The 17092-nt window shown below is 36.2% G+C and overlaps 1 protein-coding gene across 1 annotated transcript in view; it reads right to left on the bottom strand.

Moving 5' to 3' along the window:
- The window catches only part of LOC144450554 (muscle M-line assembly protein unc-89-like), a 144961-nt gene that overhangs the window by 100359 nt on the left and 27510 nt on the right, over window positions 1-17092 (bottom strand). The window contains exons 9-15 of the mRNA XM_078141198.1: window positions 16003-16311; window positions 13379-13424; window positions 12518-12867; window positions 10278-10577; window positions 9227-9334; window positions 7962-8159; window positions 3672-4014 (exon numbers count right to left, since the gene is read on the bottom strand). Coding sequence (XP_077997324.1) covers window positions 3672-4014; window positions 7962-8159; window positions 9227-9334; window positions 10278-10577; window positions 12518-12867; window positions 13379-13424; window positions 16003-16311 — 1654 coding nt within the window. The remainder of the gene's footprint in view (window positions 1-3671; window positions 4015-7961; window positions 8160-9226; window positions 9335-10277; window positions 10578-12517; window positions 12868-13378; window positions 13425-16002; window positions 16312-17092) is intronic.

The raw sequence follows: 17092 nt of genomic DNA, 5'->3' as shown, positions 1-17092 counted from the left end.
TTGGTGATAGGAAACAATGATCATATTTATCTTGTGTCGTACGACGTACGAGACGGTACTACATAAATCTGTAAAGCAATGACATTTTAACAAAAACATATTCAGTCACTTGAAATGAAATTGACATAGCAACTACACCTGTCTTTCCTCACGTATCTCAGAGACTGGCCTTGGTGTTATACCAAGAAACCCTCCATATCAAGCCAAGGCAGATAAACCCAGAAGTACTGAGGAATGTGTTTTGATGTGGAGCTCAACTTCTTGAGATTAACACCAAGACAAGTCCCTGGGCTATGCGTCACACGACACAAGTCCCTGTATGTGGGTGATCCCAGCTTTTGATTACGGAATAGCAGAAATAGGGATAATGTGGTGTTTCTCTGGTGTATTTTACAAAACACAGACAACTTCAAACCAAAATGAAACACATAAATTAAGATATCTGGGAGAATTAGTTCTCGTTAGAGTTAGTTTGTTATCTGAAATAGAATTTTACTACCCAGGCACACCATAAAACTAACACCATTTGATTTCATCGTGGACACCAGGACTTCTAATCCATATGCCACACATGCATAACTATAGGAAAGTGTGAGAATAAGTCAACCTTGTTCCATTTTGACCCTTTAGCACAAGATAAAATTACAGGTACCGAGAATTGTATGGTCACATACAGTCGCATAGCTCACCAACTGAATGGGCGATTTAATCGCCAACGATATAAACTAAATAGAACACTCATTTGTAAATAGAATGAAATATATAGAACCTTGAATCTCTTCCTACAACATTCACACCAAGCCGCCATCTGAATGGTTTGTCAATCTTCATCACATTGGGATAGTATCCATAGACTCTCTTGCAAAAATCCAACTGCAGAGGCCTTCGTGTCATATTGAATGCGACTATGCAAGTGTAACACCCTCTAGTTATCTGTACCCTGGTATTTATACAGACTCTTATCAAACATACATTAGTGAAAGGCAGCTGCCTCACTATCCTCTAGTATCAACGCATTAAGGCCCATATATAGAATAGTTGCTGTAGAGACATAGAATCAGCCAGACAGACCAACGCCTACTTTAAGAACTGAATTATAATAATCAGCAGGCTTCTATTATAATATGGGGAATATATCCTGCAGAAACGGGAACCCACAGTTGTGACTATCTTGGAAGATGTATTATGGGAAATGTGGTATCACTCCATGCAGGATCCATATAGAATAGTTGTTGTGGCTTCATAGGTTCAGCCAGACAGACCAATGCCTACTTTAAACACTGAATTATAATATTCTGTAGACTTGTTTTGTAATACTAATCAGGGGAATATATTCTGCATAAATTGGAACTTATGAAAACACCATTGTGATTATCTCAGAAGCTAGAAGGTGCACTGTGGGAAATGTGGTATCATTCCATGCAGGGTCCATATATAGAATAACTTGTGTCATTACACAGATTCATGGCAGACAGGCAGAAAGGCCAATACCTAATAAAAAGACTGAATTATGTAGACTTCTATTGTCCTGGAATATAATCTGCATAAACAGAAACTTTCAAATTCACCACTGTGATGATCATGGAAGGTGCATTGTGGGAAATGTGGTATCATTCCATTGATAAACATGGGAATCAATCGCTGAACACTCACATTGTTTGTAACCACAAATAATCTAGTCTTACCCAGACCCTTGCGGGTGGGTGATCCTTTTGATTAACCTACATAACATTATTTCAACTACAAATAATCCCACAATCCTTTGCATCTGAGCATGCCCAGTTGTGAGTTTGCTATTCTCTTGATTATCTGACTTGGCATTTGTTCCAGGTGACAGATAACATAAAATTACAGAAACCAGTAAGGATAATTAGTTTTGTTGACATTTTTCACATTTTGTAGATATATGCTGATGAAATTGAATTTGGTTGACATCTATAGTGAGAAAAGAATTTTAATAGACTGATAACAAGACAGGGTGACGATTTGATGGCAACTTAGTTGTCTTGAAGGGATAATTTGTTTTGACACTTTTCACATTTTGTCCGTGTCACGATAAAAATAAATTTCGTTGACATACAGGGAGAAAAGAAAGTTGATAGTAAGACAGCTGAAAGATTTGATGCTAAGAGTTAATGGATAATTTGTTTTTTGAGATTTGTCACATTTTGTCGCTCATGAAATTTAGTGTAACTTGTTGCTTACATACATAGTGAGAAAAGAAGGCTGCTGTTGATAGCAAGATAGCATGAAGATTACATGCTGACTTCATTCCTGTTTCATTTTCTCAAGCCAGAGAATATTTTTTTCAGCTAATGCAATGAAAAGTAAGTTTGTGTTGTAACAAAGTGAAACCTACAATTTGATAACAATATTTTGTACCAAGTTTTGTGAACCAATGCATAGAAATAAAGTACAATCTAGTCATTTGGTGATTTCTGTTATCACCTTTCCCTCTATGCCTGGCTGTCATGGCTGTGTAGTCAAACGTTAGTTAGATTTATGACTTCCTGCAGCGTGTTCAACCCCCACTAATAGATACATCTATGTCCATCATGTCGTCTAGATGCCTTTGTGATTGGCTGATTCTATGTCCATCATGAAATCTATCCCTTTGTGATTGGCTGATTCTATGTCCACCATGAAATCTATCCCTTTGTGATTGGCTGATTCTATGTCCACCATGAAATCTATCCCTTTGTGATTGGCTGATTCTATGTCCACCATGAAATCTATCATTTTGTGACTGGCTGATTATATGTCCATCATGAAATCTATCCCTTTGTGATTGGCTGATTCTATGTCCATCATGAAATCTATCCCTTTGTGATTGGCTGATTCTATGTCCACCATGAAATCTATCCCTTTGTGATTGGCTGATTCTATGTCCATCATGAAATCTATCCCTTTGTGATTGGCTGATTCTATGTCCATCATGAAATCTATCACTTTGTGATTGGCTGATTCTATGTCCATCATGAAATCTATCCCTTTGTGATTGGCTGATTCTATGTCCATCATAAAATCTATCACTTTGTGATTGGCTGATTCTATGTCCATCATGAAATCTATCCCTTTGTGATTGGCTGATTCTATGTCCATCATGAAATCTATCCCTTTGTGATTGGCTGATTCTATGTCCATCATGAAATCTATCCCTTTGTGATTGGCTGATTCTATGTCCATTATGAAATCTATCCCTTTGTGATTGGCTGATTCTATGTCCATCATAAAATCTATCCCTTTGTGATTGGCTGATTCTATGTCCATCATAAAATCTATCCCTTTGTGATTGGCTGATTCTATGTCCATCATGAAATATATCCCTTTGTGATTGGCTGATTTTGTCTACTGAGGTGGGTTTATTTAATATTCGTGATGCCCATCTACGTCATTTCACAGTGGGAAAATTTAAAACCTAAGAATGTGCACCTTTATGGCTGAAACCTTCATTAGTAGAAGACCACTCGTGAAATGCCCGCAGGTGTTGGGGGGGAAAGGTGATAGCAAACATCCCTACATGACTGGATTCTCATTTTTGCAAGCCCGAGGACATATTTCTGCTGAAGCAACGAAATACTTGGCGGCTATGTTTCAGACGGTGTCGTAAAAGAGATCTGTGGTTTACGATGTTGTGGATTCTAGGCCAGTTTATTAGAAATGTTACCAACCTGGTTTTTAGTAGTGATCTGAAGTCGATGGGTTCTTCTTCAATTTGTCTAACCGACACCGTCACTGTACAACATTCTTGTCCATGCATGTTTTCCGCTTTACAAGTATAGCGTCCAGCATCAGTAGATAGTACAGCTTGTATATGGAGAATATTGGTGTCATCAGAGTTGGAGATTTTGATACGGCCACCATCGTAAACTGTTTGGCCATTCTTTTCCCAAGTGATGGAAGGAATGGGTGAACCTTCAACTTTACATTCAAGTTTAACACTGTTGCCTTCATCTACATTCACTGATTTGGGTTTCTGGATGAATACTGGTGGATCAGTTGATGGTCCAGGTTCTGTGAAGAGAAATTAGTACTTCATACACATGCACAAATACCTTCACGATATCATATTGAGTGCATGGTTAGGAAACTTTGCATGATGCATCTGCAGTGAAACCTTTACTAACCAAAGATTGGCTGAAGTAGATGCATAACTTGAAATTTTCTTCTACCCTTTTATGATCACAAAACAAATTTATTTCACCACATGATACAGGTATCACTGCATAGGCATTATTCAAAATCACCTGTATCAGTTTTGAAACTCAAAAATATTTAAAATCTAATCATTGGGATAAAATAATTTGAAACTACTTTCTACAATTGAGAAGAAGAATTCATGCAGTCGATCATGCAGAGAAGAAGAGACAGTTACCTTGGAAACAAGAGTTGGTAAGAAGTCCCATCACCATGTGAACTGAGTCATAGATGTTACAGCAAAGTAGTGAGAGAGTAGTGAAAGAGACGACAATAGGACAGCAGACAGAGTATTTTAAACAGATCTAGAGTTGAGACTTCAGATGACAGTTGAAGAAGACGTTCACAGATGTCTATTTAGCATGGTGTATGATGACCGCCAGGTGATAATGATGGTAGTGGACCAAGTGATATCCCCAATATGGGAGAGGTGGGGGTAGGGGAAGGGGTCAAGTATGGGCTAGTTGGTCTCTTTAACAGAACGAGCAGTTGACAATGGTATTCCCAGTATGGGAGGGGAGGGGGATCAAGTGAGGACAGTTGGTCTCTTGAACAGAATGAGGGCCTTATGAAGGGGAAGGAATCAAGTACACATAGGGGATAATTCTCTTAATAACAGTATAACAGCCTGAAATATGATTACACCTTTCTCACATGGTTTCAAAAGTGAGAGAATGTTGGCTCTGAATGAAGGGCTGATTCTGAAACGCCTTTTTCTGGACTGAGGACATTTTATCTTACCAAGTTCCAAAGAACGATATTTACTTCTTCATTTCTATCATAAGCCAGCAAGTTCTTTTGATGGGTGTGGAAGGAGTAAACTCAAGCAACTTCTTTTGATGGGTGTGGAAGGAGTAAACTCTTAAGCAAGTTGTTTTGATGGATGCGAAGGGAGTAAACTCGAACAATTAACTTCTGTTGGTGGGTGTAGAGGGAGTGCTAACTCAATCCTATAGATTCAGAAGGGCTGGGCTGGTATATTTTGAGATGACACCCAAGTAACTTTATTCTAGTTTACACTACCCATCATAGGAATGGCAAGATGACAAAATTGATGGGAAATGACTTTACATTATAAGAATACTGATATATCAAGCTTTGATGAAATTAAAACAGGCATGAAAGTGATGATTGTAAAATTGTGAGTCTCTGAAAGATGAAGATTATGTCATCCTATATCATGACACAAGCTTTCCAAACTGGTCTTTTATCCAGTTACTATTACAGTTTGGCATGGTAGCTACAATTATTCAAAGGTACACTTATGCCTAACAGTTAGGTCTACTTCCTGACTATATTTGTAAGTATTAACTGTGTAATTTATTTTTCATGAGTCAAGATTTGTTGTAGTTTACTTTGTAATTTTATATCACAGAGATGTGTCATGACAATAACCCTTCGGCTGGGGACCAAACAAATATGATAAAAGAATTATTGTATTGAAATACGAAGAGAAAAAGTCTTGCCATTTTTATGAGGATAGCGCAAACAAATAAGTAGTTATTATGGGATATATGACTTGTTGCTAGCTTACAACCATGTGATCTTTAGTTGCTACGTTACAGCCATGTGACCTTTTGTTGCTCGGTTACAACCAAATAAACAACACCAAACATGACACTTGATGGTAGCTCTAATACTGATATTTGTGGAATGTGAAGGAATCCATTCTTCCAAGGAATATCTATATTGATGTAAAGAGATTGTATAAATTTGGGCAAATAAAATCATCACAAAAGAGATTTTTTGTTTCTGAATAGGGAAGATGACGGAACAGAAACTCAAATTTGATACTATCTGTTTTAAAGTACCAAAAACTCACTTTTGAGATGCATTCTGAAAGAAAAGAATTGTTACAGGACTGGCTTTGGGTTGAAATTACAACCTGCGTTAAAAGTTTGATGTACAGTGTGTAAGATATGATGCGTCATGCCGCCCCTATCAGCCAGCACTCACATACAGTGATAGCTGATTAGGGCTGAACAACATGATGTATCTTACAATCTATAAATGTTAAAGAGAACTACGTCATTCTTAATCTTGAACCATAATTCCTTCACTTTGTGGTCAAGTATTAATTAAAAGAAAGTGCTAATCCCTGGAAGACAGAATTCCCTCACTGTGAGTGCAACAGTATGTACTGTGTATGTGAGAGACAGAGACAGATTTCCATCCCCAAAACCTATAACCTGAACATTCTGATACTAGAAGGTTGAGGATGAATGAAATAGTATCAGAAAACTCGGGTCAGGTTTGGACTTGGGATTGGAGCTGTGATTTGAAAAAGAGTTAGTAGGACGGCACAGAACATGGACAGACAGGACACAAGGACAGTGGCAAAAGTAACACTGGAAAGAGAAAAGCTAGACAAGAAAGGAATAGTTTCTAGCGATTTATTTCACTATGCTGTATTTAGAATGAGCACCAATCAGTATTTGATCTAGTCTAGGCAATATTTTGTCTATAACTTTCTTTCTTTTCTGTCAGTCATTGACTGATCACTAGCTGACTTTCTTTATTTTACAAATACAATTCATTGCCTCAACCCTTGTCATTCATTCATTCATTCATTCATTCATTCATTCATTTATTTTTCTGTCAGTCATTGACTGATCACTAGCTGACTCTTTGTTTTACAAACACAATTCATTGCCTGAACCCTTGTCATTCATTCATTTTTCTGTCAGTCATTGTCTGATCACTAGCTGGCTTTCTCATGACAAATACAGTTCATTGACTAATCATTGATGGAACCTCATTTATTCATTCACTCATTGGTTTTTATGTCAGTCATTGTCTGATCACTAGCTGGCTTTCTCATATGACAAATACAGTTCATTGACTAATCATTGGTGGAACCTCATTCATTCATTCATTTTTCTGTCAGTCATTGACTGATCGCTAGCTGACTTTCTCATTGACAAATACAGTTCATTGATTGATCATTGATGAAACCTTGTCATTCATTCATTCATTCATTCATTCATTCATTCATTCATTCATTCTTTTTTCTGTCATTGGCTATCACTAGCTGACTTTCCCATTTGACAAGTACAGTTCATTGACTGATTATTGATGGAACTTTGTCATTCATTGATTGATTTTCATGTCAGCCATTGACTGACCACCAACTGATTTTTTCTGCATATAAATACAATTCATTGACTGATCATTGATGCAATGACCATTAACTGTACTGTCCTTATATCCTGTATGTCATGTTAAATCCATCCTACTTTTCAAATGTCTGAATATATTCTATGTACAACATGAAGCAATGTAACAAACTTGCATGCAGTTGAAGAAGTTCACACAAAATGAAAAAAAGGGAAACTAGACACCATTGCTTCTTTGTGACTTTTATAAAAATGTACATTTTTTAGCAGCAGGAGGCGGCATTATGATTGCTGTATATGCGGTGTCATTTTTTTTGAGGGTCAATTTTTTTTTTTTTTGGTGAAGTCACAAAGAAGCAGAGTGATCAGTTTCTGACAAAGAAGTCTACAGGAGAGATGAATAGGAAAAATCTACAAGTCTCAGCAAATACTGATTGGTTGTGACTACAGTGGAATCTAAGAGGATCATATGAAATGTCTAAAAAGAATAGAAAAATGATTTTTTTTTCTCAAGAATTTTGTAGAAGTGAAAGTTTGGATGAGAAATCTAGAATATACGAAGACTTGAGAGATTGAAATTTGTTTTAAAAATTCGATTGGAGAAGTTGACGGAATCAAGTTTGATAATAATCTCATATTTAGGAATACCTTTGACCGTCAGTTTGGCCGATGATTCTGATTGGCCGGCTGTGTTCGATGCTCTGCACGTGTATTTTCCGGTATCGTCAGGGAAAATTTCCGCGATAAACAAAGTATGGACATCATCTTTGCTGATTAGTCTAAAGTCAGGACTGTCTTCAATGGGTTCGTTGTTCATAAACCAGGTCACTTTTGGAGCAGGTGAACCTAGTGGTAGAAATAGACAACGTTATAATTATGATGTTAGCTGGTTACAATTGCCAAGTTTCTTAAGACAATGTCAGGTTTTGGGAACTTGGGTACCACAGGGATAAGCAAATCAGTTTTGAAACTGGTGGTCCCAATAGAAGTGACTCAAAAAAGTCATGCAGGCTGAGCTGGTGGTCCACCTGATTTCCTGATTGTGAAAAACTAGTCGTCTGAGTAAAAAATTAGTAGTTTGACATTTGTCGGACCATTGGATTTGCGTACATCTGTATCTTGTACATGTATGTAAATTGACAAATATGAGCATTGTTATGCACAAGACCACCATAATGTTGTTATCAAGACATATTATCTATAAACTCATCTGACATTTCTATGTTTGGTTCTATAATGGTAAAGCTGTGTCTATGCATTTAAAAATCTCTAATCAGTCAACACACACTGAGAGTTAATTCTTGAGAAAGTGTCAGTTTTGGGTGGGGGAACACAGGTATACTGATATGTTTGTACAGATTCACAAACACAACAAGCATTGTACATAAAGACTACTACAATGTTATTATCAGGGTAGAATCTCTCGAACGTTTTCATTAGTGTGTGTGGAAGAATTAATTTCTGTGTATGGTTCTAGTGATAGGGCTGTGTCCATGGGTGAAAGAATTAATTTCTATGTATGGTTCTAGTGATAGGGCTGTGTCCATGTGTGAAAGAATTAATTTCTATGTATGGTTCTAGTGATCATACAGGTGTGTCCATGCATTCCAAAATCCCATTCTCAGTCAACCCACTTCACTAAAAAGGTTTAAATCCTAAAGCAAATGTTTAGCTTTGGTGTATAATTACCACAAAACTGTCTACAAAGCAAGGAAAGTCAGAGAATAAACTTGAAGGAGTTTGTAAACCCATTCTCCAAGTACTTGTAGGTGTTGCCTTTCCATATGGCAAATGTTCTTTAGATTTAATACCACTTTAATGCTTGTAGTAGTGTTATATTGACCCAACAGTTGTTTTCAAATGTAAAACTTCTATAAACAATGATTGAAAGCCAACTGTGTTTACAGACGCACCTTTTATTTTGACGGTGAGTTTTACTTGGTCACCATCCTGCACTGTCAGGTCTTGTAATTTGTCTACAAATTCAGGTTTAGTGTCTTTGGTAACCACTGGTTTCTTGACTTCTGTTGAGGCAACAAAAAGAAATGAAGGTCAAGCAACCATGAAAAGTTTATTCTAGAAATAGATGCTAGTGCACAGGAACAATGCGACACAGTGTGGACTTTTTGGATCAGTTTGTGACCAGAGTAGTGAACTGTGAAACAAGATTTCTGGTTTTCTTTTTTGTTATTATTCCTCTGGGCATTCCATTGGACACACAACAATGCAAGTCTTTTATCGTTGTATGTAGTTTGAAATTCCATCACTTTGTTAAAAGAGGTACACATAAGGTACACTTCTATGGTACCCGACTATAAACATAAGATGCACTGACAACACTAGCTATCAACTTTTTGACCACTTTTAACGTCTTCAATACTTTTCACTTTCCTGAACAAAAATTCTGGTGTTTTTGTAACTTATTGTCATATCTCAATTTTATTGTAGACGGAATTCCTAGTAATAATACGTATTTAGGAAACGATGAAAAAATTGTATTACTTTCCTGCCAAATTATTTGACAAAAATTGTCATTTTTCGGTAAATTTGTGTCACATCTCAACTTTCATTTTAGACTGGAATTATCCAAATAATATTTACACATCAGTTGATGGTAAAATTGTATTACCTTCTTCCCAAAATTATTTAACAAAAATTGTTGTTTTTCTGTTGATTTTTTGAACATCTCAACTTTTATTTTAGTCACAAATTTATTTGTGAATTGATGATAAAATTGTTTTGTTTTCCCGCCGAAATTAGTGGACAAAAAGTTGTTTTTCTGTAAATCTTTAGGACACATACACTTTATTTTGTACTGAAAACACAGACATGATACTTATTTGTGAACTGATTACAAAATTGTTACTTTCTCACCAAAATTATTTGTCCAAAATTTTGTTTTCTGAATTTTTTTTTGACATTACAATTTCAGACATAAGTAACTCTTTAATTTTATGAACCTACCTTCTTCAACAAGAAGTTCTGCTGTACAAGAGACTTGTCCAGCTGAGTTGACTGCTTTACAAGTGTAGTCTCCTTCATCTTCTGGGAAAGCTTCTGGTAAAACCAGCTTAGCTACTTTCCCATTGAAAGAAATCTGATAAATATCACAATCTCTGATTTCTTTGCCATCTAGAAGCCAGTGTACTTTAGGTGTTGGAAGTCCGGTAATTTCACACTCAAAGATAGCCTCATCACCATCCATAATTGTACTGTCTTTGACCTTTCGGATGAATTTTGGTGCCTCTGTTCTTTCTTTCTTACCTATAAAATCAAAATGATCACTTTTAATCAAAGGTGACTGAGAAAAAAGTTGTCTGGAACTTGAAGAGTTAAAGAAAAAGTTGAAACAGTACAAAAGAATAATCTAGTATGTAATCCTTGTTAAGATAACACTAATGCAATGACCTGGGATTGAAAACCTGGGTATATAATAATCCATGTTGAATTATAGGAGTAAAAGTTATATGTGAAAAAGTTGTCTGGAAGAACTATAGAAAAAGTTGGTCCTGAACAAGAGAATGATCGTATGTAATCCTTATAGCTCTACTGATATGATAACACTAATGTCAGAACCTGGGATTGAATCATGGGTCTTTAAAGGCCCAGTTCAGATTAGAATTAAAATCTAGGCATGAAAAACAGTTGTCTGCTAGACTTACAGAACAAGTTGATCTAAAAAATGAGGGAAAAAACAAAGAGTGTAAGAAGTCAGCTATACATTTAATCTGAATAATGAAAAAATAGTTTTTTCTTGTTTATTCTCTGCTAAAGACCAGAGTCACATTAGGATTAACATCTAGGTGAAACAAGTTGGTAATGAATAAAAGTATTCCTATGTAATCCTTGTGGCTCTACTGATATGATAATACTAATGTAGGGCCTGGGATTGAAACCTTGACCTTTAACTACAATCAAACCAAAATCAGTAGAATTCATCACAATTTCATACTAGGCTAAAAAGTGAGTGTCATTTGTGTAAATGTCGTACAGTTATAATGTATTGAAGTTCCACTGAAAGAATGCCTGTGAGACATAGCACTTAAAGGCCAATGTTTCAGTCCTAGGTTCTAGCAGGAGTACTGTTTTATCAGGGGAGACATAAGGATTAGATAGGACCTTTCTTTTGTTGTGGACCAATTTCTCTGTACTAGTACTGCCAGACAACTATGTAACCCAAGCTTAATCTTAATCCAATATGGCCTTTAATTGCCAGAAGTTAACTATGACTCAGAGTGAATTCTGGACAGGTTATAAACAGAAACTAAGTCAACTGTTCTTTGTATGGTCAATAATGGTCATTACTTTTGTGCTGTAACTTTCACAAACATAGTTCTTGGTACCTACAATAATATTTCACCACACACTGGAGGGTCTAAATAGAACAAGAAAGGTTGACTTATTCTCATGTGTCTATAGTGATGCATGTGTTAGGATGTAGATTGGAAGCCATTGTGCCAACCAAGAAATTCTTGGTACCTATAATATCATTTTATCCAACTAGTGGGTCAAAATAGAACAAGGAGGTCTCGTGCACAGTGACACCTATTGTAATGCATGTGTAGCATGTGGGTTGGAAGTCACAATGTCAACCAACAAATCTAATATTCATTATGCACCTAGGTAGTAAAATTCGATTTCAGGTACCAAGAATTGTAACAACACAGAAGAAATATACAGAACTCAAGACTACAAACAATACTATACTTTGCCCACATCAGGTAAACAAAAGGTGTGACTCATTATTCTACACATGGGAGTTACCGCTGAAATATGGTGTATAAATTACTTTGAGGTCACGCCAACGCCATCGAGACATCTACTAAACCATAAATTTTATATCTTTGAATGGAACCTTCTAGAATATATGGTGTCACTGCCTGGAAACATGCTTAGTACAAGAGTTTGTTATATTCTTTCAGTGTGAAAAATTAGATGAAAAAGTATTTTAAAATTGGAAAATCTTAAAGACAGGAAAACAAAGTAATTTCAGGTATTTGTTTAGAGTACACTGAAAGAGGGCAAATTTATGATTATTTGAGAGAGAAGGTTTTCTCTCTCTCTCCTTCTAACACAAGGTCCAATACATTTATTTGCCGTCGTTAAAAACATTGTATTTACCCAGTAAAGTGTTTCAGTCTGTATTGTATTAAACACCCTAATACTGATCTCTTTAAAAAGTTAATGCCAACACAACCACTCACCTTGCATATTGAGAGACACAGTAGCTGTAGCCTTGCCAGCAGTGTTGGTTGTTGTAACTGTATATTTGCCAGAATCTGACACTTCTGTATCAAAGATCTCCAGAATATGAACACCTTTTTCTTCATAGATTTCAAATCTGCCCTCGTCTTCAAGAATTTTGCCATTTTTGTCCCATTTCACTGTTGGTTTGGGTGTTCCAGCAACACTGCATGTAAATTTAGCAGTGTTTGGTACTGCCACTGTCTGGGCTTTTGGTTTCAGGGTAAACTCAGGTGCTTTGATTTCTGGTTTTGATAGTTCTTTCTTTGGTTGTGTTAGAGCAGGTCTCTGCACAGTTAAACTTGTTGTTCTAAAATGATAAAAAGTGTAGATTTAAAAAGCTGCCAAATTTTGGCCTCTGAACAGCACAATACCCGTTCTAAGAAAAATAAAGTGAGATTCATTCTTTTAATTGAATTCATGCTAAAATGTCACAGCAGGTTAAAACCCTATTCCCAAACGTCAACCACCTCCTCTCATCAGGACTAGCCTAGCTTGATGTTTGTTCATTTTTTAAGTCAGGTTAAATAAGACCCCAGTTAATCTAGAGGCTATCCGTGCCTTCAAATTTCTCTCAATACACAGTGAAGTAAGATCTTGAGATTCAAAGCTATGAAGAACCTAGACTAGAGCAACACCAACTCTGAGTCAGCTTTAGCCTAGAATCAAGGCAATTGAGGATCCGATTTTTGATGAGGGGTATTCAAAACTCAAAATCTCCAATCACCTGGATTCTAGGCTAAGTCAGCTGAAACTGTCCAATGGAAACCCCCTATAGATACCATTTTATTTCTTATTTCTTGTAACTTTTAAATACTTACTTCTTAATTGGTGCCTTTGCTACCTCTTCTTTATCACTTTCAAGCTCTGCAAAGTAAGAAAACAAGAAATGTGTATGAGTAAAAATGATAAACTCACAGGATGGTATTTAGGTAAAATCTACCACTTAAAGTTGTACAGTCACCATTTGAAATGTTGATGATTCTACTAACTTTTAAGAAATATATTATTTACAATAATCAATATATTCGGTGAAAATTAGTCTAGTTTCTATACAGTATTGTTAACATTTACACCTCCACCTAGTTAGAAACCATGTTGGCATCCAGACTAGGGGAAAATGTGGACAGCTAACAGTCCAGAGAATTGTAGTCTTTACTTTCATAGGCTACTGTTCCCTGTGGGCTAAACAGTATTGTGAAGCCTCATAATCCAATCTCTTGGTTAAGTTCTAGAGCCATATTCTGTGATAAAATGATGGTATAATACACTGGAAACTCTACTTTTTATCAGATTTCCCACTATCTGATACCATTACCAGCATTGTAAGAAAATTAGGCTAAGCATTATCTAACAGAATGATCTAAAAATGATGAAAGTGTTTCCTCAAACATAATGAAAGTACATACGTTTTTCGTGATTTCTATCGAGTGCATAACAATTGATATGTATGTTCTCTCCAAGCTTTACATTTCAGATGTTCATTGATTATTTTCCACTGACAGAACACAGTAAAAAATACTTTTACCAAATAGATTTAATAAGAAAGCTGCAGGGTTTTTTTCATTGCAGGGCTCTTTGTGGCTATAATAATTGCTTCAGTGCAAAAATAAGATCTGGCTCACCACAATTAGTCTGGATGTCAATGTGGTCTCTGTAACTAAACCATGAGGTGTAAATTGTAATGATACTGTATAGGAACTAGACTAGGTGTAATTTGTAATGATACCGTATAGGAACTAGACTACCGGTAGGTGTAAATCGTAATGATATCATAAAGGAACTAGACTAGGTGTAAATTGTAATGATACTGTATAGGAACTAGACAACATCAGAATGCATGTTTGTTGACCAGTGAATGTCACAAATGTATTTCTAAGAATTTGACACTGACTAGTGTTTGTTGTATGTAGCTATAAATCAGATTATTCAAAAAACAATTAAAATATTTCATATTGTTTGTAGTGAAGTAATTACCAGAGGGTATAGTAGATAGTTAGGAATTCCTCTACTTATCAATTGTCTGATTTATGACTCAATAGTATGATTAGAGTAAATAGTTAGTAATCTTTATGATTTACATGTTTAGGAGAACCTATCAAGGTCTCACCAAGTGTTGTGAACATAGGGGTACTGTCCTACTAGAGGGCAATGACCTTATTGTCTTGGTAAAAACTGATACAGAGTACTTCAAATGTAGCACTCAGTTGTTTATAGATAGAAACGATGTAGGCTTGGTGTTTGGTGTTTCACTTTTGGGACATTGCATTTTTGACACAAAGATAGATATATTTCAACTCTAACAATAACCATGACAACAGAGACACAATAAGTACAGCTGAATCCTTTACCCAATCACATTGAACAGTGATAAACATTGCTATTCTTTCTCAGTGCAATAAAATAAGGATTCTAATGAAAACATTACATATGGACTTGAGCATTTTAATGGCTGCAATTGTTTATTTTCTACCTGATAATCAACATTTTAACTTGACTACTTCTACATCCCCACTGTGCATGGCACCTATGCAATTGTTTTTCGTTTGCGTTAGAAGTTGTCTGAGGGTGTGTGCAGCTGCTGCACTAGCTGTAAACTAAGCATTATTGTTTTGATAAGACAGCTAGCAATATTTCGGTATATTCACTGAAAATTGTTAAAATACCAATAATTAGACACTTTACTTTGATTTTATTTACTTACTACCTAGAACAAAAACACTGGTGGGGAACCCTGGTAAAATGACTGGTAACTCAGGTCGATTATACCAACTTCCCACCGTTAACAAACACAATGGTAGGAAACCCTGGTAAAAAGCACTACTCTGGAAGTCAGTTAAATTTTACTTACTTATTTACCTAACAAAGAACACAGGTGGGGAACCCCCGAGGGAACTAATCTGGTAGCCGACTTTGCCTCCTTACTACCCTTAACAAAAACACTGCATGGGGTTAAAAGTAAAATTGAAATTAACAGCTTCAGTGATTACCAATGACTTTAAATACTGTTATGCATTAAAATTCTATTCTTTAGTTCACAAGTCTTTTCATTGTGGTGCTCCTCTGGAGATGTTCATGTTTTGTTAGGGTGGTACAGAGAGAAAATCAACCATAGTCTCTTTACCAGGACACCCCACTATTGTTCAATTAGTATATAATCTATATACATTAGCCAAACTTTCCTGCCAGGGTGGGCAGTAGGTAAAATCTGCCATTTTATGGTTTATCAGGATCCCAGACACTCTGGTTTTGCTATAAGGATATTCCCCATACATTTACCGTACCAAATTTTCCAACAAGTCTTTTTTGCCAAGGGTGATAAACCCGTAAAATCTACCAGAGTTCCCATTCATTATGAGGATTGTCTTAAAGTTGGATTGTTATCTTTATGCAGCCAGTTTTGGCTTCATTTTTATTTTTATGGTAATAATGTGATCATCCTCACCAACTATGAGATCAGCTGAGCAAGACACAGAGCCTAGTTGATTCTTGGCAGTGATGGTGTACACATCATCATCATTGGCTGTCACGTCAGCAACAGTAAGGCAGCATAGACCACTTCCATCATACTCCATACGAAAATGTTTCCCTTCCTTCAGCTCCTTCTTATCTTTATACCAGGTAACTTCAGGGGCTGGTGTCCCGGTAATTTTACATTCAAACCTTGCTGCACTGCCTTCAATGACTTCACACTCTGTGATCTTCTTGGTGAACTTTGGGGGTTCATAACCCTCTGGAATGCTAGGTTCTTTTTCTGTGAACAGATTGTATAGACTTAATGTCAAACTATAAAAGAGAGTGTCACCTGTAGGGGTCAAACTGTGGGTCAAACTGTGAATACCGTGGAATGCCATTAGACACAACAGAAACTACTTAACCTGTAATTATCTGACTGCTTATGTAGGACCCACCTCAAAAATAAAAGACTCAGGAATTTAACGACACTTTGTACAAGAAAAATGGTGAAAAAAGACTTAGGAATTTAATGACACTTTCTATAAGAAAAATGGAGAAAACTCCCCCATCCATAACTCATATCTCCTTTTTCCCCAAACTCTCATACCTTAACTAAGAAGTAGTCCACTGTTTATGTAGGACCATGGCAACCTCAAAAATAAAAGAATTTAACGTACTTTCTACAAGAATAATGGAGAAGACTCCCCATCCATAACTCATACCCCATACCCCCTATGACTCATACTTTAAGCTATAATTATTTTCTATGTAGGCCCACCTAATTAAAGACTGAGGAATTTACTGATACATTCTCTAAGAAAACTGAAGAAGAATCTCCCCCCACCCCATAACTAATACCCTCCGATAACTAATACCAACCCATAACTCATACCCTCCCAAAACTAATACCCTTCGATAACTAATACCAACCCATAACTCATACCCTCCCAAAACTAATACCCTTAGATAACTAATACCAACCCATAACTCATACCCTCCCAAAACTAATACCCTTAGATAACTAATACCAACCCATAACTCATACCCTCCCATAACTAATACCCTCCGATAACTAATAC

Source organism: Glandiceps talaboti, chromosome 20, assembly GCF_964340395.1.
Source record: "Glandiceps talaboti chromosome 20, keGlaTala1.1, whole genome shotgun sequence".
NCBI classification, from domain to species: Eukaryota; Metazoa; Hemichordata; class Enteropneusta; family Spengelidae; genus Glandiceps; species Glandiceps talaboti.
Note: the sequence above shows the minus strand (reverse complement) of the source record. Positions and strands in the feature narration are given on the sequence as shown.